The 26,313-nt window shown below is 35.8% G+C and overlaps 4 protein-coding genes and 1 pseudogene across 4 annotated transcripts; 2 read left to right on the forward strand and 3 right to left on the reverse strand.

Moving 5' to 3' along the window:
• Positions 1-773: 773 nt before the first annotated feature.
• On the reverse strand, positions 774-2,751 carry LOC107420037 (protein neprosin-like; annotated as a pseudogene).
• Positions 2,752-3,723: 972 nt separating this feature from the next.
• Positions 3,724-5,954, reverse strand: LOC107420036 (protein neprosin). Its single transcript, XM_025075158.3, has 7 exons — positions 5,636-5,954; positions 5,344-5,430; positions 5,010-5,264; positions 4,751-4,912; positions 4,583-4,636; positions 4,334-4,480; positions 3,724-4,244 (listed from the first exon to the last, which is right to left on the reverse strand). The coding sequence occupies exons 1-7, from the start codon at positions 5,810-5,812 to the stop codon at positions 3,864-3,866; spliced, it is 1,263 nt and encodes a 420-aa protein (XP_024930926.3). The 5' UTR covers positions 5,813-5,954; the 3' UTR covers positions 3,724-3,863.
• Positions 5,955-7,655: 1,701 nt separating this feature from the next.
• On the forward strand, positions 7,656-10,183 carry LOC107420048 (uncharacterized). The gene is made up of 4 exons (XM_016028905.4): positions 7,656-7,848; positions 8,143-8,250; positions 8,866-9,033; positions 9,721-10,183. Exons 1-4 carry the CDS (start codon positions 7,747-7,749, stop codon positions 9,841-9,843), a joined length of 501 nt encoding a protein of 166 aa, XP_015884391.1. The 5' UTR covers positions 7,656-7,746; the 3' UTR covers positions 9,844-10,183.
• A 1,699-nt stretch (positions 10,184-11,882) lies between these two features.
• LOC107420110 (glycosyltransferase BC10) lies at positions 11,883-16,402 on the forward strand. Its single transcript, XM_016028983.4, has 3 exons — positions 11,883-12,275; positions 12,478-13,204; positions 14,011-16,402. The coding sequence occupies exons 2-3, from the start codon at positions 12,686-12,688 to the stop codon at positions 14,647-14,649; spliced, it is 1,158 nt and encodes a 385-aa protein (XP_015884469.1). The 5' UTR covers positions 11,883-12,275; positions 12,478-12,685; the 3' UTR covers positions 14,650-16,402.
• A 1,916-nt stretch (positions 16,403-18,318) lies between these two features.
• LOC107420111 (SWI5-dependent HO expression protein 3) lies at positions 18,319-25,963 on the reverse strand. Its single transcript, XM_016028984.4, has 8 exons — positions 25,719-25,963; positions 25,472-25,612; positions 25,143-25,386; positions 24,892-24,968; positions 23,290-23,690; positions 20,235-20,592; positions 18,762-18,839; positions 18,319-18,545 (listed from the first exon to the last, which is right to left on the reverse strand). The coding sequence occupies exons 5-8, from the start codon at positions 23,673-23,675 to the stop codon at positions 18,495-18,497; spliced, it is 873 nt and encodes a 290-aa protein (XP_015884470.1). The 5' UTR covers positions 23,676-23,690; positions 24,892-24,968; positions 25,143-25,386; positions 25,472-25,612; positions 25,719-25,963; the 3' UTR covers positions 18,319-18,494.
• Between the last annotated feature and the right edge of the window lie 350 nt (positions 25,964-26,313).

Raw genomic sequence — 26,313 nt, forward strand, 5'->3', positions numbered from 1 at the left:
GTTCACTTTTGCATGTCTGTTCAAAAGGCCGGGCTAAGGTTTCATAAACATTACTTAAAATAAAATATAAAAATTGTTTTTGTTAGCCGTTAGCCCCCTAAATATTAATCTACAATTACTTTCTTCTTCTTCTTCTTCTTCTTTTTTTTTTTTTAATTTTAAATTTTCATTAAAAATGGGGGCTAATCTATGTATACTTTCGTGGGTTAGCATTTGCGGCTCCCTAGTTTGAGATCCACTGATCATGTCTTCAAAGTTGGTTTTAAGCTTATTTGAGATAATCCTTTTTGCGGTAAAGAGCAGTAGTATAGATAGGTCGTTTCCTTTTTTGTTTTCTTTCTTTCCTTTTTTTTTTTTTTTTTTTTTTGAGAAAGACAGAGTAAAAAAGTTATGTCATTGCCTAATAGACCAATATCCAGTTCTTCCTTAATTTTTTGTGCAAGAACAAGGTGAAGCGAGATGCTATTCGCTGTAGACTCGGAATTTGCTTTGGTGACTTTTATACAGAAGATAGTTATATATTTTTCTACATATATTTTGATTCGCTCACATTTTTTCTATTCGGTTGTTTTATTAATTTATGGCATCTTAGATCTAATAAATACCATGTACTGATGTACATAATTTGAATTCTTTTTTAGCATTTTTTGAAACATTAAAAAGAAAAAAAAGGTGTTTTCTTTACTTGACAAATGAGAAAATCTTATTTCAATGAAAGAACAGAAACGTAGAGAAAAAAAAGCTTCATATAAGGTTACAGTGTCAAGGAGAGTTCAAGGGCAATTAGGATTTTGACCAGGGCCTCCAAAGTGAAAAAAAACAGGTTCAACACCATAAGCCTCCATGTAACATGCCGCACCTTGGATGGGCGATGCGTAATTTCCACTCCCCATCGTCGTTGTCGTATGAGGTGTTTTCTTGACGTTTGGGCTATGCACTTGACCACCCCACTCTACGATTGTCGCGCCCACTTTCACGACCACGTCTCGACCCACTTTGAGCCACCAATTTCCTGTATTTGAGTCCTGGAAAATTGAGATTAATTTTGAGTTTTACCACAACACCGTGACATAAAGTCTCAAAGAAAAAATATACCAATTACTACAAATTTCTTTTTTGAATTTTCATTAGGCTATACCAGGTTGATGCCAACTGCGATTCGTATTGGGGTCCCATTTCGACTGACCAAGGTCCAAGGGATGCACCCAGGGCTATGTCATTGCCGGTTTGGACAAACCCTGTGCATTTTAGGTCAAAGCAACCTGTTGACCTGTGAGCATCCACCTAATCACAACAAAAAAAAATTTTAAAAAAAAGAAGTGAAATTGAGTTGCACCGACTTAAAATTAATGTTCTAAAACATATAAATACATGGTTCGTTACTTACGGTCCAATATGCGAAAAGCCTTGTGAGTGTATCTCCGTGTAACTTTGGATTTACCTGGCCAATAAAATGGAATAAACATAAAAGAAATTGAAATTACAAGCAATATTGATGCAATATATTAGAGATATGGAATGGAAAGCTCCTAGCTAGGTATAATTTCTGGTTAACGAACTAACCACATAGCCTGATTCGACGGTTTCAAAGTTGTTACCAGGACCATGCTTAAGCCATATTTGAGCAGTGGTGTAGTCGTCTGCTGATTCAACACTGTGATGCCAAAGATTTAGTGATCCAGAAGCACCTATATAATTGTATCCTAATGTTACCAAAGTAGCCCCCTGCTTCATATCCATTAAACAATACAATAACTATTCAAATTACGTATGCTTGTAACAATAAATTAACAACCATAGATGGCTTAGAAAAAAGCACTACTTTTTATTAAGGAAAAGAAAGTGGAAAAAAAAAAAAAGAATTAACGATTTTCTTATGATAAATTTATATAAAATTTATGCGCGCCAAAATAAAATAAAGGAAATAAGACATATCGTTTTAATGCACTTTATTGAAAGAGAAGAAACAATTAAAAGTTCAACTTACAGCCCGATTGGGAAGTGAAGGCATAGAGACATTGGTGTTGTTAATGTAGGCCACGTTATTTGGTAGGTGATATGTTGCGTTGTTTTCGTGGGAAAGTTGTGGAGCTTTTTTCCCAAAGTTTTCAAGAGAAGAAGCTCTCTCAGTAAATCTTCCGTTCGAATTCTGCGAATGGGAACTGTCCCATTCGGACAGCGTCCACTTTTTTGCCAAGTTTGAGATACCACTTGCTTATCATGTGAAGCCTTGTTTTTGGTACTCTGAGTCTCTGATTTTATGTGATAACTGGGCCTCATCTGCAATTTATAGATTCAAATGCACGTAATTATTCGGCCCTCTTAAAAAAAATTAATGTAATGGCTAAGCCACTATTTTCACCTAAAAAAAAAAAAAAAATCCAGAATGCATTATGAGATGGGATTGATAATATCGCACCTGAATTTTATGGTTCCTCAATGCTGGATGATCAAATGCAGGCTGTTTATAGATGTCAACAGGGTCAATAATATCTCCATCTTCACTCTGTAATAAGCAAGTCGTTATTCATAAATAAAATAATAAGTTCCAATACAGATGGTCATATATATATATATTTCGTGTTAAAACCTTACCTTAATGCTCTTGACTGGAGGCTTATTGAGCAACTTCAACTTCATATCAACATCCAAAGAAGTTTCTGTAGCTTTATTGTTAGCCATCACATCATCACTCAAAAATGTCAAACTCATTGCCGACAAAATCATCAAAGTACTACTAGTTTTCGCCATTGCTACAAGCACCAAAAATCAAAACAGCAAGAAAAAGCTAACCCCCCTCAGCCAAGTTAATTTGAGGTTGGCACTCCGCCTTTCCCTTCGTTTTCTTTACTTCATTTTGTATTTATGATCGACCCAAAAGAATGGCATTAAATGATTTTCCAAGTGTAGTACCGGAATATTTTGTCTGTTTTCAGAGTTATTTGCTTGTTGCTCTTAAGCTGTTTTATTTTCGACTGTTCATTATACTTAATTTTCCCCGGCCAAAGGTTTGTTACAAGGGATTCCATCAAAAATTAAATAAATAAAAGTTATTGACAACTGATAAATGTGAGATGTCAAGATAAACGTATTTCCATTAGGATAATTACAGAAATTTATATTTATATTGCGTCTTTGCCATCTGCATTATTTAAGACTGAGCATTAAGATTTATAATTTTTTTGGTTATCTCATAAGTCAAGTTGAAGAAGATCCCATCAATGACATTGATTTTGATGTAACCAAAATAAAACATAAAAATTGTATATAAATATTGTTACGTAAATGTTCAATTATGAATGATTTGTATATGCTCAATTACCTCATAAAATTTTTCACTTTGTATTATAAAAAAATTATATTTATAAATTATTAGTGGTCCATCACCAATAATGAAAATTTAATATATTATTATTATTAGATTTTATTTTTTAATTTTAAATGAGACTCAAACAATTATTATGACATCAGCATAAATTTCATTTATGACTATCACCTATGCTAACAAATAATGATCTTATATATATATATATATATATATTTTCTTTTTTTCTTTTTTTTGGTAATTACTAAATAGCTGATTCACTTTTCAATTATGGAGCATGCCTTCAATTCCAGCAACAACTATTCCCATTTTTGAGTCATAGATTTCTGGCGCCCCCTGCCTCTTTTATGTACCTACCTAGAGTGATTTTGATTGAAAAATTGTAGTTAGGCTGTCAATTTCAAATAAATGATAAGAAGGTATTCTTTTTTTCTTAAACAGAGACAATTACATTACATTACATTACATGATTAGAAAGAATACAAGGGAGTTGGGAAATGAATTAATTAGAAAGAATACAGGAGAGTTGGGAAAGGAATTAAGGGCACCTATCACTTCTTCCAGGGCCTCCATAGTAGAACTCAGGATCTTCAACGTAATCCCCTATGTACTGAACATCATAGCAATTGAACTCGTCGGTAAAAGTCTCAACCCATTCGGGAAACTTCAAGGTGGGAGAATTGTCACGGATTCTCATTCTTTTTATGACGCCTGAACTCCCAAAGACATAGTCTGGATATTGTCCACTCCCCATATCTGTGGCAGTGTGGGGTTCACGCCCTACATTTTTGCTGTAAACTTCACCTCCCCACTCCACACTCGCTGCGTTATAACGAATTGCCTTGAATAATTCTGCTGGCCAATACCCAATGTTTACATTTTCTCCATATTGCATCCACCAATTGCTTGTTATTGGATCCTAAACAACATAAAATAAATTAAAATTTTAAGGACATTCGTTGGTGTTAATATGACCTTGTTGCTAAGTTTGGTGGTGGGTTTTCTGACCTTAAAGATATAAATGGTTATTTGATATGGAAGCCCATTAGGAACTGAGATTGGATAGATTGCTGCACCAAGAGCAATTTCATCGCTGGTTTGAACAAAACCAGGGCAAGTTAGATCAAAGCACCCTGTTGTTTTTGAGGCATCGGCCTGAAGACACGAGTAGAAGACACCAAGTAAAAATCGATACCGCAGAAGCAATTTTGTTGTTGTTAAAGTATAATTTGTTCATGTTAAACTTTTAAGTATTACCGTCCAATATACAAATAGTCTAGTCTGTCTGTCCCCATAAACACTTGGATTTACCTGAAAAGTAAAGAAAATTTACAAATTAATCAAATATATATATATATATATATATGAACTTGATTAAATTAGTGCAATTGGCAATATATTGATTGAAAATGTATTAGTTCTAACCGCCCATCCAGATTCAACGCTCTCAAAATCATAGTAAGGACCATTGACGAGACATATTTGAGAAGTACTATATTCATCATCTGACTCAACAAAAGGGTTATAAACTCTGATATCTCCTTTAGCTCCTGTATATCTGTATCCGAGTGTAAGCAAAATTGCCTTCTGAATCATATAATTAAACACCCTGTTAGCATAATCAATGCGAAACACCGTGCCATCATCCGAAGAAGCTAATCATTCACGCACTAAAAGATCTTACCGAGTGATTTGCTAGTTGAACTTGTAAATTCTTACTCTCATTGAGCTTGCCGACTGGATAAGAATATCTCTGTTTTTTCCTTCCATAATCTTCAATTGGAGTACTGGTTTTAAGTAAGTGCCTTTTTTGGGTTCTTCGTACTGGTATTGTTCCCTTTGGACAGCTTCCACTTCGCTTCCAAATTTGTGTCACAGTCATGGCAGATTCTTTGCTCCTTTCCTTCACTATATCTGTTGGATTGTATGTGGGTTTCATCTGAGGAAGACATGTTTCATTGTTTGAGAAGCAGACAATTAATTGAGAGATTTTTTTGGGATTTCAAGAAGCTCATGACCTGAATGGTGTGGTTCTTTAAAACAGGATGATCAAAAGCTGGTTGCTTGTAAATGTCAATGCAATCAACAATATCTCCATCTTCACTCTTCAAAACCACAACATGAATGATTTCTGAGAAATTCTTGTAAATTCATTAAAGAAGAAAAACCGAGGGCAAAAAGAGGAAATAAATTGGAAAAGGAAATGGGTGGTGGGAAAGAACTAAGCTATACAACTACCTTTTAACCAACACCCCCCCCCCCCCCCCCCCCCCCCAAAACAAAAACAAAAAAAAAAATGTTATGTATTACCTGAATACTTTTTAGTATATGCCTTCTAAGGTGGTTGGTTTTTCTTCCGACTTGTATAATCCTCTGTTTTGACAGAAATTTAGCCTCTGAAAACCAAAACAAAATGGGACTCAGTATTCCCAACAGGATGACCATTCTCCTGAATCTAAAATCACAGAAGATGAGCCTTTTCCCCATTCTTATTGCTTAAAATTTTCAACTAACTTCTTCATTTGGAGCAAAATCTCAGGTACTGATCCTATGTTTCTCAATGAAGACGGATTCTTTCAGGATGTGCTTTTTTAAAGCTTTTTCGCTTTAGATTGATCTTAATTTATTGTTGAAGTCCTAATTTTTCGAGATTATAAGACCTGAAATACGCCTAAAATGAAGGCTTATATATGGGTGATGTAGAGGTTAAAGCTTAGAAGTTAGTTTTGAAAATTTGGAGCATATTGGCAGAGGAGTTCAACAAATAAATAAATGAATACAACTACTTTAAGACATTTTTCCTTTCAAAGGATATATTTTAATACCATTTAGTTCAAAAAAAAAAAAAAAAAAAAAACTCATTCTATTTTGACCACGAACCGTCCACAAATTATAGTACATACATATGATTTTGGTTTTTTGGTGTTTGATTCCCAATCTAACATCCACCCAAATTATTTGTTCCACATGAAACTCAATGTGGGCAAATTTTGCATGATTCGCCTTCTAATCATTCGAATTTTATGTTATATATCAAGACCTATCATGTAATGTAACATAAATCTGAAAAACTCAAAATGGGGTTCTGAAAACAAATTTAAACCTTTTAACTCAGCCAGTTCGAAAATAGTTGAACACTATCAAACACCACTAACAAACGTTTCTTACCCGTCACGTTTATTTACCAAAAGACAAAAGCTCACGAGGACAAGTGCAGGCAGCTAGGGGTGGGCTCGGTGCGGTTTGGTTCGGTTTTATAGATTTTTTTAAACCGAACCGATCAATTCGGTTTGGATTGGATACGAACCAAACTAAATCGACCACCATGTTCAACCCGAACCGAACCAAACCGATGATCCTTGGTCGGTTTGGGTTGGGTTAACGGTTTAAATCGGTTTGGATCTCGGTCCAAATTTTTTTATTTATGCTATTTTGAGACAAAAATTGTACACATTGGGTTCAAAATTGTATAAAGTTTTTTTAAGCCTTTTTAATTATCAATCTTCAATCATATTCATGCATTATATTTTGAATTAAGTATCTTTTTCAAGCTATTATCTAAATTAAATAATATCTAAATTAAATAATTTTAATATACATTCAACTAGCAAAAATACCAAATAAACTAACTATTAACTACAATGCAACATGAAACCATACAACTACAATACAAGTAAGATAATACAAAATAAAATCATATAACTATAATATAAGTCTACAACTACAACCTAATTATACAAATACATCATACACCAACAAATAAATTCTATAACAAATCTACAACCATTATTAATTATAAAATAGAATACAATCCATATTTGAAATCTTAAATTTTAAAATGAACTTATAATTAAATAAACTAACAATCCATAAAAATAAAAATTATTTTAAAAAGTCTTCTTCCATACTCTTCAATCCCATTCTCACAATAAATAAAATAATAGTTTTATTTTATAATTATATACTATATTTATATATAAAAGTAAAATAAAATATTAGTTTAATTGATGATCGGTTTGGTGCGGGTTGGGTTGGATAAATTTCATCCAACCTACAACCCGAACCAACCGTTTCGGTTTTTTTTATATATTTAACTGAACTAAACCGATTAATAAATTAAAATCAACCCAAACCAAATCAAATATGTCAGTTTGATCGGTTTGATCGGTTCGGTTCGATTTTTGCCCACCCCTATGACATAGGTCGTGTATCAAATTGACCAAAGAAACGACTATACCATCTAGTTGCTACGTGTCGATTTTCAATTAGGCCACTTGCCACCACGCTGGATATAAAATTCATCGTCACTGCTATATAATGGAAAGACTGCTGCTGACTGAAGGTGAAGGACCTCCTCATCAAATACACATAGAGACATAGTAGGCAGCTGCAAATTGACGCCAAAGCTGCAAGAAAAGAAAATGGTGAAATACTTGCTTAAGATCACCGCCGACCTCGAGAACCTTACGGACCTTCAGCCCCAAGGGGGTTGCGACGACCCCAACTTCTCATACCTCTTCAAGGTCTCCATCTTTTTTTCTTCTTTTTTGTGCTTCCAATGCTGGAATCTGACTCAGAAGCTTAAAATCATATGGATTAGTATGTGTGATTGTATGGATGTTGAAGATTTCGATTACTTTTATGTCTTTTGTTGTATAATTTTAGTTGCATTTATTTGATTAAAATGAATACGTCCTAGGGTTTGTAATGAACTTTTTGTTTCCCATTTTAATGCGTGTGGAATAATCTGATTTCCGGTGCTTGCTCTTCTTTTAAATTTATAATTTCCCCCCAAAAAAAAAAAAAAAAATTTGTAGTTGAAGTGCGGAAGATGTGGAGAGGTGAGCCAGAAAGAAACTTGTGTTAGCTGTAACGAGACTGTTCCTCTTCCGGTGGGCAATGGAACCACTAATCTCATCCAGAAGGTAATCTCTCTCCCATTCCCTCATTCCCTCCATTTCTGGCTCTCTACTTGGATTTTGTTTGTGTTGCTTTTGTGCGAATTCACAATGTAATAACTAAGCCATGGACTTAACGGAGTTTATTCTCATAGTTGAGTTTTATAAGCTTCATTGAGTTGCTGAGAAGATTGGAGGAAAATAAACGTAATAATTTTTACGGTTTTCTGTTTATCATCTATGATCTAAACCACTTATTCTAAAAGCGGTCTCAAGCTTATCTTGGCAACCGAATTTTTATAGACTTATGGAATGGAACCATTGTCTTTTTCTTTTGATATGATGCCCATCCAATGATTTGACTGATTGGGTTTCTTGTTTTTCCCCTTGATCTTGGTAGCTTGACTTTATCTTTTGTATGACTCAGAGTTTGAGGTGGTAAAGTTTGGTTTATTATGGTGTCTTTGGGAGTATACTGTGACGTATGACAACTTATATCAAACTTTGTGGTTTTCTTAATTTCATTTTGGGCTTAGTGGTGCAAGTTTTCTTTCTTTTCTTTTCTATCCTTAAGTGATAGATTCTGGTACAAGTCCTTCCGCACATGTTTTACGTCTTACTTTTTATTTTCCCTCTTTTTAGTGCAAGTTTTGTGGGAGAGACGGAACTATAACGATGCTTCCAGGCCATGGTCTGCCACTATCCCAGGAAATAAGTCAAGCAGGGAAGTATTCTCCCTTAATGACATTTGATTGCAGGGGCTTTGAACCCGTGGACTATGTTTTCTGTGGCGGATGGAAGGTTCTATCTGTAAGTTACTCTTTCCAACAACCGCTTCTTCATATGAAACATGCAGCATAATTATTTATTAGATGTTATGTCCTATGGACCTTTGGGCTGAATAGCTATATGTTGGTGAAAATAGTTAAATGCACCATCTATTATTACCTTGTATCGTGCATTTCTGTTTTCACTTTTAACATTTCGCTGGAAATAATAAGGTAGCAACCACTTGAAGCATATAACAGGATTTCTGCTTTACTCAACTTTTATCCAACTTCTTGGCATCCTACTCCCAGTTCTTGTGTGTTCATGTATAGAACTGGTAAACCATACTCTTCAGATATATATATTTTGAACATCCTACTTATGACCGCTGGAGTGGATTATGAATCCCTGATACTGTTGCCTTTAATTGATGACCAATATGCTTTTCAATGCGTTTTGTTTTGTGAGTAGGGTCTCCATCTGTTAGGATTATTAAGCATTTTTTCTTTCACATTGGGGCTCAAGTTTCTGGTCATAGACTCGTTAATATTTTGATACATCACTTAATTTGATAGAAAATTGATTATTTTTATTTCTATCTGTGATTTGCTTTGTTGCTGAAATTCTTTCATCTCCCTGCACTGAGCTCACATTATGTGGTAGGAATGGTTTAGAATGGAATTCGTTAGCATTGAATGTTGGGTTAATAAATGGTATTCACTTCTGTAGACGGAGGGAACAACATTTGAAGATGTCGACTTGTCAGGAGGGGAGTTTGCTGAATATTGCGAGAAGGGAGAGTGCCCAGTTATGATTTCCAACCTCCGTGCTATATTCGAAGTGGTGAAGTAGAGACTCGTTAGTCATGCATAAAATTCCTCTCGGTGTATAAAAACAACTGTTTCCCTGTGAATTAGACGATAGTACTTCTTGACCATAGTATACGCCCTGGCTATGGATGATGGAACCATCCATATATGGTTTGACTTGCAGCTACTTTTCTGCTAATTTACTATGTTCATAGACAAACTTACTATAGCTTTCGTTTTCATTGTTTTCCAAGTGTAGGGATTTAGAATCTATCTTGATTATTTTTGTTCAAATATATGTGGGTCAATGGGATTGGTTGAGAAGTATTATTTCCAAATATGGTAATTAGGGTGATAAATTCATGTCGTGGAAAGTTTTCTGATCCTTGATTCAGTTGTTAAATTGGTACTGTTTGAATTAATGGGGTGGTTGAAGAGAGCGCATCTTGAAGTTGTACAAAGAATGCATACCCCATGTTCTGGCGAAGCCCTTCTTTAAACGTGCAAGGTCAGCCAACATTAGGAGCAACCTTCTTACAGGTTCAATGTCCAAGCGTGTTAGGTAATGGGGTAATAGATGAAAATGCGATTATTAGCTTCTTCTGCCCATGTGCACATTTGAAGCCTCATTTCCATCAAATATTTCATCTGAAGATTTGTTCCATCTCTACACGTCTACTGAGGTGGGAGTCGTAGAAGACTAGAAAACACGATTTTGGAATGAAAATGAGAATTTATTCAATAATAAATTTAAATATCTATATATATATATATATATATATTTGTCTTAAAAGTGGTAGATGAATCCATAGTATCCTGGATCTGCCACTCACGAGTCAACAGTGAGAAATATATGAAGTAAAAGACGCATGGTTCATACACACAAAAAAACAAAAAACAAAAAACAAAAACAAAAAAGCAAAAAGTAAAACAATAGTATTATTTATTCAACGGTTGCGGTGTCATTGGGAAAACAAAGAATAATGATCCAACCGCTAATGGAAGTGCTAGGCACTAGAGGAGGTGAAGTTTGGTTTGGGATGGAGCAGGGAGGAAGTGCCATGCACGTAGCTTCAGCGGCCACAGTCTAAAGACTAGGAATGCAGTGAGGTTGTAGGAGGTGGTCCCCACTTGGGAGTAACACACACCTAACTCCAAGCGAAAGAGGAGAACCATCCATCATCCATGCATACCTCTAAAAATCTAAAGTGCTCAAAACCCAAATTTGATGCATATAATTTATGTCGTCGAGGAGTTCAACCATCCATATCACTCTTATATTGTGGTCCTTTTTACTCTTCAATCTTATGCCCGTTTTGTAGGGTTCACGTATTGGACAAACTATTGCAATAATTGAATATTTTTCTTTTTTATTTTGGTATTTTGCTTTTCGACTAGGAATCCTCTTTGCTGCTGGCGACGTAAGAGGTTACCAGGTATGTGTATCCATCAACTTCCTTTTATTCGAACTTAATAATATCTAACAGAGTGCTATTTGATGAGGACAAGTCTCTTCCTGCTGCTTATTTTCATAATTAATACATCACTATAAGATTCTAAATATTTTATACTTGAAGCATAAATAAATATTATATATTTGGAGCAAGACACATGGCCAGAGCATTGTCCTCGAGCCATGTTACAGATCTGCTTATAAAATCATGTATTCGCTGTGCCATACCGTGATTCATTTTTATATGTATAAGCCGTCATAATATGGGAGCGTATATTTTTTCCAAATAAGATATTTCTACATTTAAAATTACATTTGTTATTTAGCAATTGTAGGATTTTTTAAATAAATAAATACATATATATATATATATATATATATATTTTGGCCAGGAAATTAGTCCTATTGGTAGAAAATGATAGGTATTATTTCTTATTCAACTTTTCAACTACGATAAAATGCCATTTGTCAATAAGTCTTTATCCTTAACTTAAAAGAATCGAAAGAGACAAAAAAAAAAGAGGAAAAAAACAAAAATGAAATGTCAAAGCGGGTAAATGAGGAGAATTGTGTCCTTTTACAAGAATCAGGTGCCCCAAATATCAAACAAGGGAGTGCTCGTATTGTATTTACTAGTTTCGGGTTGCCAACCTCAGTGAAAGAATACATAACACCCGACACAGGCCAACTCTTGTTTCCCTCCCTCGTTGTGTGAATTACAAAGATACCTCAATTTCTCCACCCCACGTACCTCGCACGCCCTCATGAATTCCAATCCTTTTGGACTCTCATTATTGGCCTCTGCACTTTTTCAAATTATTATAATTAATTATTATTAATTTTTTTTTTCTAAGTTCTAAGAATCTAAAATCACCTCCTCTGCCGAACCATTTTTGTCCCTCTGTTCGATGCCATCTCAGTTACCATCAATTTCTTCCTCCATTCCGTCTGCCGCAATTCGAGTCGTGAAAGTAAAGGATCTGGGAAATCAATATTGAGGTTCATCAATTAAAAGCTAAATAGTATGTTAACATTCTCTTGACTTTTTGCTATCTGCTTGTCTGATTCATAACTTTCGGATCTTGGTTTAAATTATTGATAAAATCTCTGTTTTCTTCATACCCATCTGCTATATACTAAGGTTTATGTGGATTATATGTTCAAATTAGCATTTGGCCACCGTAATATAGCTTCAGATCTGTGATCGTTTGTTTCTGATTCCAGGTGGCGGCTTTCTGTTTTTGCCAATAACTGATTGATTCAAAGTCCCCACATGGTAAAGTTTAAATCCACTTTTCCCTTTCGGTTGTAATAGCAAAAGTCTAATATTTTGAGAATTTCGAAGCATTTTCAATGCCAGAAGGGTGCTTCTACTATTTTATAGACATTACGAAGACCCAGAGGTTTAATTTTGGTCTAGTATTTATATAAGATGCAATCAAGGGTCGTGCCACTGGAGGAAGGCAAAGACCCTGGAGGTGTAAGCAGGACAAACCAAAGTAAGGCATTGCCGCTGAGACTTCTTCAGCTTTTTGTTCTCTTTCTTGCTGTGTGTATTACTTTCTCTGTGATTAGCATGTATACCATTCGGCGTTTTGGAATTTATAGCGTGGGGAATGCATTTAAGTCCACTTTCCAGCCGTGTTTTGAGGTACCTGCTAGTTTGGGCCAGTGGGTTAGGCCACCGTCAAATCTGATGCACACGATGAATGATCAAGAGCTATTGTGGAGAGCTTCCTTTGTGCCTAGAATAAGAACTTATCCTTTCAATAGAGTTCCGAAGATTGCATTTATGTTCTTGACTAAAGGGCCATTGCCACTAGCACCTCTTTGGGAGAGGTTTCTTAATGGACATGAAGGGCTTTATTCAATTTATGTTCATTCGTTGCCTTCATTTGAACCTAAGTTTCCCACTTCATCGGTTTTTTATGGCAGACATATTCCTAGCCAGGTACTTATTTCATATTTATCTTGTATTCTGTTTTAACAAGATTGCATGTTGCTGCATAAGCTATAGTGAATGCTAAGAAATGCATCTAAGTTTTCTTTGCAAATGGTAGAGAATTTTAATCTAATACTTGTTTGTTTGACTTTGTGTTTTTAATTCTTACCATGATGTGGAAACTATATTTATATTATTTTTTCAATCTGTTGTCTTCCCCCTCCCAGCTTCAAGATGGCCCTTTTTGTAGTTAAAAAAAATACCTGAGAAGCTTCTTCATGCTGGGAAGTTGCCTTTACTTTGTTTCTAAGAGTTAAGTACAATGTGACTAAATGATTGGTTTTGTCTCTGCTATTGGTATATGAGCAATTTGTGTATCACTGTATATTTGTCACTCCATTTTGAAAGAGCAAAATGCATCTGAATTATTTGCTGTGTTCACTGCAATTTGTTTATTAAGAGTAGCTACTTAAAGTGAAGCTAATATAAATGTGTAACTGCTTGGGTTGCTCACCAGACCTTTTAACATCTTCAAAACTGCTAAATTTTCCTATAAATCCCTTTTTAACAAAATGATGATTATTTCCTGGTTTGAATAGCTACATTTGGCCATCCATAGCACCCATATTCAGTGTGTCTTTTCTACTCATTTTAACCCTTCACAATATTCTGAGGCATAAGGGTAATTTTATTCTTGTGGCGGCTATATGGTTAGAGACTTTTGACTACTTTATTGGTTTTAACTCCAAAGGACCATAAACCTTTCGTGTTTATCTGTCTCAAGTTGATTGTTTTGTTGATATTCTCCCCTGCAGATCTCTGAATGGGGAAGAATGAGCATGTGTGATGCTGAGAGAAGACTCCTAGCCAATGCATTGCTTGATGTCTCCAATGAATGGTTCATTCTTCTTTCTGAATCATGCATTCCACTCTATAATTTCAGCGTCATATATCAGTACATCAAGAATTCCAGATACAGCTTCATGGGTGCATTTGATGACCCTGGGCCATATGGAAGGGGACGATACAACATGAACATGGCACCTGAGGTGAATATAACCCAATGGCGTAAGGGATCTCAATGGTTTGAAGTTAACAGAAGACTTGCCATCAACATTGTTGAAGATACAAAATTCTACCCAAAATTTGAACAATTTTGTAGACCTGCCTGTTATGTGGACGAGCATTATTTTCCTACAATGCTAAACATTCAAGCAGGGAATATGCTGGCAAATAGAAGCATCACTTGGGTGGACTGGTCAAGGGGAGGAGCTCACCCAGCTACCTTTGGAGGAGCAGACATCACGGAGGAATTCTTTAAGAGGATTCTTGAGGGTCGTCGCTGCAGTTACAATAACCGGAACTCTACAATTTGTTTTCTTTTTGGAAGAAAATTTGCTCCAAGTGCTTTGGAGCCTCTGTTACATTTAGCACCAAAGGTTTTGGGGTACTAAATAAATAAATACACGGGCAAATAGAAACGTTGATGGAATCACCCATTGCAGATATGTTGCAGCCATGTAAATTTCATTTTTTTGGCAAATAGGTAATATAAATATGCATATATTTGTTATGTAACAATTTTGCATTTCAGTTTTGCATACTTCTATGGCAGTTCCGATTGTCCCCATTATATGAAGCTGTACAGAGAGCTTACAAACAGTTTTAACATGCATTTATATTTTCTTCTTTCTTTTATTATATCATTTTGTTGTGTGTTTTGAATTACAAGTCTGTCCTTCCGGAGTACATAAATTGTCTGTTACGTTTTACATCGAACGCTTAAAAACCCGGGAGACCACAATTTCCCTTTTTATTTTTTATTTTTATCTTTATTTTGGTTGAGTAAAAGAAAAACGTGGAAGAAATGGTTACTTGAGCCACCTTGTGACAAATTGAGAATACAACAAAGTTGGTTCTGAACGGACACGGCGGTCATAGATACATCAATTGAAGGACATTTTCGTAACAACACAATCGCAAAATCAAAATGGATACCCTCGAGGAATGTTCTGGAAAACACATTAAAATCAGAAAAGAACAACGAAAGAATAAATCCCACCTTACACTTGTCATATCTTTTATCTTGTAATCAAACGATGCCTTTCCCATAAAGAAATCTCTGCACATTGTTGGCCTAACCTGAGCGTCAAAAAGTTGGTAACCAGTGGGCCGTTTGGATTGCGCGATTGTGGCGGTTCTCTTTTATGAGTCCCTTCCAAGCCCCGCGACAGCGTCCCTTCGACATCGCGTGTCGACACGCGCACGAACCGTGATGATTGATGACCCACTCGTACTTCCCCCCGCACTCACAGTGTGGTTTATAATCTTCTTCAGCTAAGAGAATTTTGGAATATATTCTCCAAAGAAAACCCCTTTGCTTAAGCTAAGTCAAGTATACGGCGTCGTGTCCTGTGTCCTGTGTCCTGTGTCGTGTCCTGTCCACCCCACCCAAATGAAATTGCGGACCGCATATTGAGGGTGGGCTTTGCCTTGGTCCAATCATGCCCACATGGGTGTTAAGAAAAACTAGTGGGGGCCCACATGAAAAAATAACAGCTGTCGCTCGTATAATTGCAAGGCTGTACAAACGGGCAGCTGTCCGTCCTGCCCTAAATCCCTCGGTCTTTTTCCTTTCCTTCTCTCTCTGCTATATATACTACACTCACCATTTCTGCATCTTCGTCTGCGCGAAACTCTCTACCATTGTCTCAAAACCCTAGAGAAAAACAGCGCGAAAGCTTTTGCATTCACCAATGGCCAACTCCAAGTCTTCTCTTGTAGCTCTCATGGCGGTTCTCTTTGCCGTCCTGTCTTGCATGGTAGCTGCTGAGGTCGCCGAGGCTCCGGCTCCTAGTCCCCTCTCCCCAGCCGTCTCGATCTCCCCGTCTTTCGGCTCTGTTTGCGTTGCTGCCGTTGTGGCTGCGGTGTTCGGTTCTGCGCTCAGGGTTTGAGAATTGGTATTTGGTTATGGGGTTGAGTAGTGTGGATGGTGGTGGTGTAGAGCGGTTGGATTTGATATGTAGGGATTATTTTTTGGTTTTATTAGGTATTTGAGATCATATTATTAGTAGTTGTGATGGATGTTTAGAATGGTAGTGACTGGTTTTGTGGTTGACAGATTATATTTATATGTAATGCTCTTGGATTTATTATATTTTGACGATTATTCGTAAATAATCGGAGATTTTATTTTATTTATATTTATATCATTTTCCCTTTGATTGGCTTTTTCTCCTACTTTGCCTTTCCGATCTTGTTGCTGGCTAATCAACCTAAAACCATATTATTCAAATTCTTTTGTTTTGTGTTTTGTTGGATTTGTCAGGACAGCGACATAGACGATTAGTATAAACTGATTTTTTCAGTCGACTAATTTTTACCAAAAACCAATTAGTTTGATTATTAGATTTGTTTTACTTTTTAATTGCGTTTTTTTTTTTTTTTTCAAACTAACAATTTGATATGTCGATCGGATAACTTTTGTCTGAGTGCAGTTGGAGCTTCTTTTTTACATTTTTAATTTCAAAACATTAGGAACAAAAATTAACAATTTGTCAAGGAATATAGGTGTTATGGGTATGTGAACAATTTTTCACCATTAAATGATTATATGGTTGGTCATTTGAACTATGTCATTCTTAAAGGAGAATTTTCTTCGTTAAGTGTCCCTTAACTAGATTAGTCGTTTTAAACTTATTGGTTAAGAAGTAAGTGGTCAATGACGAATGTGTCCTCCTCCCCATTCATCCGTATCATACTTCTCTTGCTTGCCAGGTAACACAAGGTGTACGTTTTTTCTTTCCTCGGTATATTTGTTAGAATTTGAATTCGAAGACTTGAACGTGGCTTGTGTACGATCTGGGGCGAAAGAAATGTTGAGTCACCATCACATTCTTTAATCTACGGAAGAGATTACATTTTAAAAATAAAAATAAGAACTAAAACGGAATAGGTTGTAGATGTAGAAATATATCTATATATATATATATATATATAAAATGCTTTGCAACATTTTAATATAAACACGTCTTTCTTCTTCCGGCTGTAACCAAAGTTGAAATAACCTCTATGTCCTCCTTACCAAATACGCAAAGAACGAACATGCAAGTTTGCAAATTTCTTCGAAATTACCCATTTCAATTTGTACACACTTGGCGTTTGTATTCCATTGTCCTTCGGGAAGGGAAAAAAAAAAAAAAAAAGTAGAAAGAAATATATTATATAACGCAATTTTTGAAGTTATGGGAATCCACGCACGCCATTATTGGTGGTTGGTGCTAATATAATGGAATCTATTGTCAGTCCAATTGCAACCCATTACTATTTTGAACATAATGGAACAAGGATTTGCTTTTATTCCTTGGAACAAGGATTTGCTTTTATTCTTTCTTTCTTTTTTATTTTTGTTTATTGATTTTTTTTTTTCTGGAGAAATCTCAAAAAATGTCTTTCTGGAACCATGTGGAAGGTGCCTTACAACCTCCTTTTATTCCACAAGGCGTAATAATATTGTTTTTGATATCTCAAGGGGAAAACAGAATTAGCTGTAAGAATAAGGTCTCGGTTCCTGATTATGAAAATATTGACTGAAGTCTTAACCGGAAGACCCGTGTCGCTTTGTCTATTAACCATCTGGGCATTTTGGTCAAATGGCTAATAGATATTATTTGAGAAGCATTCAGTAAAAAATAATAAATAAGTCTTCCACGTCACATCCATAACCAACAAAGAATGCCACTTAGCGAAATGAATGTTTGGCAAGTCATGCTTGAAACTCACAAATTGGTATTATTATTATCATTTATTGTCATTATTGCGGTTGTGGAAGTTGATTGATGGCCTTTTATTCCGCCGACAAATTGATGAGTTTTTTTTTTTTTTATTTGCTTTGAAACTCATTCACAGGCTTATCACTTACCACAAAACCTGAATTTCATATTTATAGTATAAAATTATATTTTAAACGGCACAAGACCAGTAAATTAGCTTTTTTTTTCTTTTTCTTTTTTCTTTTTTTTTTGTGTTTAATTTGAAGATTATTTGTGGCTTAGGTAACTACAGAGGATTTTTGTTTTGCAGCCCCACCAAAAAGGCTACGTGGAAGCAAAAAAATGCAAGTATAAATAAATAAATATATTTTATACCACTGGAAATTCATCCCTTCATTCTCGCAATGGGTGAAGGGTGAAAATTTACATGGTTCCAACATTTCCCATTTCCTCGAAAAACTAAACGGCTTGTCACATGTCTATCATTTTATCGTCGTCTGCTGTCTTCTCCTAACTCCTATATGTTCTTATTCGGAGTCCGATTCCATGTTTCCCATAGCCTTCAAGCCTCTTGGTCTCTGCATCAATTCATGCAACACACAACAACATCGTCAACTTCCCTTCACAATTTCTAGATTTTTTTTCCTTCTACATTTAATTTCAAAATCGTAAAAAGGATCTTAAACTCGATTCTAGAAGAATTGTTTTAATTTGTTTTCCAAAAGGGAATTAAAATTAAAAATGCTTATATTAGGCTACATATTGAACAAGTTATGACTATCTATTAAGAATACCTTCTTGGAAATCTTCTTCTCCCTGACCTCATAGCGTTCTAAGGTCAAATCACAAAGCCATGCACCTGGACTCACCAGCTGTGTGACAAAATAGATAATACATTATCTTAGCCATAATCACAACAAATTTTTATCAGCTTATTAAAAATTAAAATAAAAATTAATTAAGACGTGGAATTTTGGCTGTTTTGAGAATTAGATTAGAAGCTAATGAACTATTCCCCAAATAAGTGCTTAATTAATCAAAAGTTAAAACCAACTTTTTATTATTATTTTATTTTTATTATGATTCTTTTTTTTGGTGTTGATTTTAGTATGCCAGTTTGTTTCAAGCTGGACAACAATGATGCATCCAGCACCATAATCATTTTTTATTATTATTAATTAAATAAAAAGCGTGAATAATTCTCAAAAGCAAACTCTATAATGTAAAATGACAAAAGGTACCCTCAAAACAAAGGTTCGGTTGCTCCACGCCGCTTTTGTCGTGTTACTCTCTAATATCTAAAGAAGACCACTCCCTTAGCGGGTCCACTGACGTCTACGACGGCATCCAATTTATCAACGACACGTGCATATCTGTCCCCACCTATCACTTCAAAGCTTTTTTTCCCTTTTTCATTCGGCTTTTTTTTGAATTATTATTATATTTTTATGGCTAATGAAAATGATCCTACCATCCCTATAAAACACACCCTCTAGACGACTAAGCAATTTAGACGCTCACTCTTTTTTTTTTTTTTTTTTTGTAAAATAATTTAGGTTCTCATGTTTTACAAATATTTTTAAGGGAAATATATAAATCTAACTCAACCGAAACCCATTTAAAAAGCTAATAAGGACATGTGACTACAAGACTATTACATTATTATTATTATAATATTCAACGCCTAACCAAAGACTCGGTCCCAGGCTTTCACTCGGATCCGCTAACAAACTTTAGGTCACTATTAGGTACATTTAACCGACACCATGTATGTTTTGCTTCTTCATGTCACTTTTACACACTTTTTTGGCTTTCTATCACATCATTATAAAAATAAAAGAAAAAAAGAATAGAGCTTAAAAGCATTTTTAATTTCTTATCAACAAAGCTAACTCCACTCCACCATCAGACACCCAATCACATAAACTAACAAAATAATAATCAAATCAAGACTTTGAACATTAAATTAATAATACCAAAGAAAATTAAATAAAGAAAGAAACATCCCCTGCAAAAACTGTCCTACCATAAAACAAATTGAAAATACTGGCCGTGAAGTTTTTTTCTGTATTGGTACTTTTGACCTTTCTCCAAATGCAAGTATTATTTCTCAATTAGTTCTCAAAACAAAATAATTGAAATAATAAAAGCGGAAGATAATTATATTAAAAAAAAAAAGTAGAACTAAGTTAGAATTTTGTAACCAAAAAAAAAAAAAGGAAATATTTTTAAAAAAAAAATGAGGAGGAGATCAGAGGAGGGCTTACATTGAGGGTTCGTTGAATGAATTTCGCTCTCTTCTTGGGTCTCTGAGGCAGCTTAGACCCTTTAAAGGCAATGAAATCCTCTTCTTTCTCTTTGTTGGTCAAAGCAATCACGAATTTTGGCGGCCAAACGGGCGGCGCCACCGCAGCCTCGCCGCTTCCCGAAGAAGACCCACCCTTCTTGCTATCGTGCGCCGTCTCTGAAGAAGCTGCGGATTTGTTATTCTCATTATGGTGGTGGTGGTTGTTGTTGTTGTTGGTGGTGGTACCTTTCTTATCGTGCGCACCCCTATCTGGCGAAGCAATTCCCCTCACACCTCCGTTGCTTTGCCCTCTCATGGCACTTGAAGTCTCCGAGTTCCTGAACTCCCACCAAATATCACACAACACACAAAATCACCAAAAGATAATAACAACGTGCATACCATTCCAGACCATACCATATAAAAGCATTTAAGCATAAACACTCAAATCAATAATTACTATTTTTTTTCCCCCAAAATTAAAATAATATAATTAAAATTAAAACATTCAGCAGAACCCATAAAAAAAAAAATTTAAATGGTAATTCCGAAATTACTGAATTGACCTTGGGATGATCTAGATCGCTGGGTTAAGAGAGGCTAAAATATCGACGGATTTTGCGTAGAAAATGGGGTGGTTTTCGGCATCTTCGAAGGACTTTTATGTTCAGCTTTTAAGAAGGGAGTTGTTAATTTCTTGTTCTTTAATGAAAAGTTAATTATCTTAGAGAGAGAGAGACAGAGACAGAGAGGGATATGATTCCGTATGACGTGCACGGCTGGCTCTAAGGCAGGTTTACAACCGTCAGATCAAGAGTGGCTTTTGGGAGGTTAGGGTTGCGTGTTGATATAAGGATTGGCATACAGGGATGTGGTGGGACCAGACTCACAGTCCAGTAAAAAGATCAACGGCTACGATGGGGTTGTAATAGAAAATGGATTTTGGCAGACACGTGGTGTGGAAATTGTCTATTCCAAGTTTCCAATGAGTCCATTGTGTGAGAAAGGTGTTGGGCATGGTAGATTAGATGCAACGGAGCTATGATCAGGTGTGCCCAATCATATACTAGGCTAATCCTACAAAGAAGACAAAAGGAAAAAAGGTTTTCATTTTAACTTTTTCTGATTCGCAAAGATAAACAGGGTCGAGCCCTCTTTTGACTAGCTAAAAGAGAAAGATAATATTCAAGCTTTACGATCAAAAATCTCATATTTCTTTTGGCTTCCATCTTCCAACAAAAACAATAAACATGGTTTTAATTAATTTGAACAATAATAAACGAATTAGAGAATACTAAATCTAGCGTAAAGATTCATATGATCATGTATCTTGCATCTTTAAATGCCATATATTTAATACACAAGCTGGCAAATTTATTCAAGAGAAACAAAATTGGATGAAGACACATAACAAGTATTCCAAGTTTAAAATTACCCAAGATAATAAAATACCAATTACTCCAGAGACATGCTATAATATAAACAATAGCATCGAGTTCAATAAACTATTTGCCACGTAAATTATATCTTAAAATCTCAAACTTATCTGAGCATCACATATTAAAATCATGACTCTTTTATCACTCCCCCCCCCCCCCCCCCCCCCCCCCCCCGCGAAAGACTCAAACCAAATCTACAACCAAATAAAAGATTTATTAAACTAAAGTTGATCATTTCAATAATTTAGCTAGTAAAAACTTATTAAAAAGAGGGGGGGGGGGGGGGGGGGGGGGAGTTAGCTAGTAAAAACTCATGAAAAAGGAGAGGGGGGGGGGGGCGCGCGAAGCTAGATAATTAATAATAAAATTTAAAAACCCAAGGATCAGGATCTAATTTAAGATGTGCTTATCAATATATTAACATAAGTTATTCAAAGGGCACACTCCAAAGCAAAAAAAATAAAAAATAAAATAAATAAATAAATAAAAGGATGTTAAATACAGATCTTTTACCCAAGTCAGAAAATCAACATAAGCAGCCTAGTGCTAGGAGTTCCTAAACGGAGAAGCCTAGAGGTTACAAAGAAGGCGGCCTCATGCACTTACCATGAGCTCTCTCCTCCTGAACCATACACCTATCTGCGCCCCACCTGACCAATTGGAGATTGGACAAATATAAGCCTCACAAATCACAATATATATATATATTTATTTTCATCCCAAACGCAACGCAGCACTAAATTCCAATCTCAAAAGCCTCCCTACTAAACCAAGCTTATCATCAGACTGTTACCAATCCACGCTAACAATAATAACACCAAAAGGCATTCCAAACAGAAAATTATAAAAACAGCACACAACATCTTGATAATGCCCAATGAGACACAGGGATATAAAACTAATCCACACCAAGCCGTCGCTTAAGAAAAGTCAACGGCGCCAACCTCCTACATATAGCCTTATCCCATCTACATCCACTCTCTTGTCCATTCCACCCCATTGATTCAACATGACCAACATATCGCACGTGACAAATTTAATGGAACATATTAAGCTTAGAAAAACCTAAAGAATTTACCTTACCAACGAAAGGTAATAAGATGTTATTGCTATAAACTGCTTTGCTTTTGTGATCCACTCACATTTCCAAGTCTAAAACGACTTTGTATATGTTCATCCACATTCCACCACCAATAACATTATTATGTGATCTAACAAAATGAGAGTGCGTTGCACCATCAAGATTCGACGATTACGTTCCCAACCAGATCCAAATCTTTCACCAAAACTGTTCCAAATCCCCAAGCTACGCAAACAAACACATAAATAGACAACAAAAAGAAAGAGAGTACGCTCATTCCCACACCTGACCCCCACGCGCCGCTAATTAATTTATTATTATCATTACACACATCTCCATATTAACCTTCTCTAATGACCTCAATGATGACGTAAAACACGTGATGAAAAGTGAAAATTTCAAATCTAACCGGAGCGTGCAACACAGTTGCCGCAACACATCGCGTAGAAACTAAAACAAAAGTTAAAAGCCAAGAGACTAAAAAGGAGTAATGGCATGGGGATTAAAGAAGGTACCTGAGAACACGGTGAGAAGGCGGTTGCTGAGGCGAAGGTGGCCGTTGACGGAGATTTAAATAACCATTTGTATTATTATTATTATTATGAATAGTGGTAGTAGGGTGATTAGCGTCCTTATCGGCTCTGACGACCCGACGGTCTACTCGAACGGTGGTCCGATGAACCGGGGCGGAAGAGTCATCCTTGACCTGGATCTTCATACACCTGAGCCGCTTCCGATTCCCCCACTGCAAAACGAAATCAGACGGCGTGGATTGTCCGATAGCATCGGAGCTCGCTGCTCTCAACAAAAGCGATCCATCAGCTCCGTTTCTGTCTCTATTGCTTGAATTGGAGTTGTTATTGTGATGGTTGTGCCTTGCACTCACAGACTGCTTATCCATCGCCTTTTTGTACACCTGTACCAACCCCACAAATTCCCATCAACTGCGGTTAATTCTTTTTTTCTTCTTTTTTACATTTAACCCAGGTTAAACCTCCAAAATTAAACTATATCGTATATATTATTAGAAGTTAAAAAAATAAATTAAAAATAACAAAGATAAAGGTAAAAGCGCCTCAAGAGGCAAATGGGAATCAGGATTGGGATGTGGCCGGCTGCTATCTGCAACTTCCACGATATTCAAAAACAAAAAGACGATGTATTATTGCTCTTTTTTATTTTTTAAGCTAAAAACTATAAATTAACGAAAATACGCGTAGGAGGAAGATGTGCATCGGATAGTCCACGATCAATAGGAAGATTAAAAAAAATTAAAAAATTAAGAGAGAGAGAGTTTTTATGAAATTTAGGTACTGTTCAATGCGAGGGTGTGTATGATATTTCGAGAACGCGAGACAGAGACACAGGAACTCAATACGATGATGATGATGATGATTAAGAGAACAGAAACATAAATTTCGAAATCCTTCGTGAAGAAAACATGAATATTTCTCTTCAAGCAAAAAGAAGAAAAAAAAAAAAAAAAAGAATGAATATTTCTCTTTTCCCAGCAAGCTTTCCACTGTTTGCCTGCCGAGAAAATGCAGGATAGGAATTAAACGAATGAGAAGGCCGAGAATACACTTGCATCCACTTAGAAGGGAGACTAAATCTACAGATTGAAATAAAATACATCGTCATAAAAAATTTGCTTTCTTGAACAATGGAATTCTCGACGAAACTAGACGAAACAGGGACAGGTTCAGTATTTTCTCATCTTCTTCCTCAATTTTCTCGGAAAACCAAACGGAACGTCTAGACCAAACCAAATCATACATTAGAAACATAAACAGACATATTATATCCTACAGAAAAAGAGACGACTCCGAACAAAACTGGCACAGAGGATGACGATTTTCACATAAAAGGACTTGTTTCTCCGTTTGGAGGAGTTTCAAGGAGAAGACCAAAATCAAGAGAGGTACAAAATATAGAGAACAAATTGAAAAGAATCTTTTCACAGACAACGCCAAGCTTTCCCACTGATCGAACTTTCTTGGAAACGCCAGATTAGAAAAAGAACCACAGAGCAGAAGGTAGGATCCAAATGTACACGAAGAACAGAAAGAGAGAGAGTTTGGATACACTTTGAAGACACACTGACATCAGGGCATTACCTCAAAACTGAAAAAATAAGGCAATCTGTCTCCAAAGATCGAAGTCGAATCCAAACAAACGGATTGTTACAACCTCGCTGCAGATAAGAAATAACCAAATGAAAGTCAGAGCTTCTCTTCGTAAACCAAGCACAGTAGATAGAAATGATAAATTCAATAATTGAATATACGAACAACAAATCCTCCAGCAATATCCTTCAAACTTCATACAACGTTCCTCTGATCTACGAATCAGATGAATTATTCCTCACCTGTATTACTAGATTTGCCCACAACCATTATAGCAATTCTCGGAATAAATTTTGTTTCTTTCGGTCTTCAGACTTCCTAAAAATGCAAATCTGTAGCCAGAATTCAAGGAAATTATTGCATTTCAGAACCCGATTCTCCAACTCCGATGAAAGTTCTAACACCGGCGATGATGGATATCCGTATTTATCTCATAATACATTCAGATTCTTTCAGAAAAAGCGCTCAAATCTCTTCGAAATGTGCCTGAGGGAAAAACCGATCAAAAACAGATAGTTAATGCCAAGGACAAGTCGCTCAAAAACGATTAAGGACAAGAAACTTTCTTTACCTCATAAACTCAGAATTTCTTGAACAGCTCTCTGTAAATTTGCAGTGGAATTAAAAAATTTCCCACAATTAGCTGAGAGAATTGGAACCGAACCCAGATGATATTCCGTCAACAGATTCTTCAAAAACTGTTTGAATGTATCTGCAAATAGAAATTGCACAGAAAAGAAAATAAAAAATGAAGTCATTCTAGGAAAATTGATCATATGAAACCGATAAGAATTAGAGTTTTGTTCCTAATTACAGACCTCTTAAAACTACTCCCCTATCTCGGAAGCTCTAGATCGTCAACATTTCATTGTCCAGCTCTCATCAATTTCCTCTCAAAACTCCCTTGACTGCTCTTAAAAAGCCCTGATGAAAAGTAAACGAAAATTGGCAAATAGAAGGGCAGAGAAGAAAGCCAAAACTACACAGAGCTTCTTCGTCTTCTTCTTTTTCCTCTGCTTGTTCTCTGATAAAACGAAATACTCTCTCCCCCTTTCAAACCCCGTATTTTATACCATCTTTCCGACTCTCCGTTACATTCTAACCGTCCAACAATGATCATTCTTGACCGTCGATCTATAATCTGGCTGTTCCCACATCCCCACCCTCTCTGACACCGTCATCTCTCCGTCTCTTCTTAATCCCCGTTACTATCATCTTAGGGCCCTGTTTTTACATTCTAAGCTCACGGCGTCAATTGTTTCAACGGAATCTTCCACGTCGTTAAGTTGCCCTTCTTTAGATTAATTTCTTACAATTATTCTGCATATTTTATTTAGTAATTTTGTAGTTCTCTGGCGAACTGGTGTGATTGTTTACTGTACCTAACACCAACCATGGTCAATTAACCAAGCT

This window comes from Ziziphus jujuba, chromosome 5, assembly GCF_031755915.1.
Source record: "Ziziphus jujuba cultivar Dongzao chromosome 5, ASM3175591v1".
NCBI classification, from domain to species: domain Eukaryota; kingdom Viridiplantae; phylum Streptophyta; class Magnoliopsida; order Rosales; family Rhamnaceae; genus Ziziphus; species Ziziphus jujuba.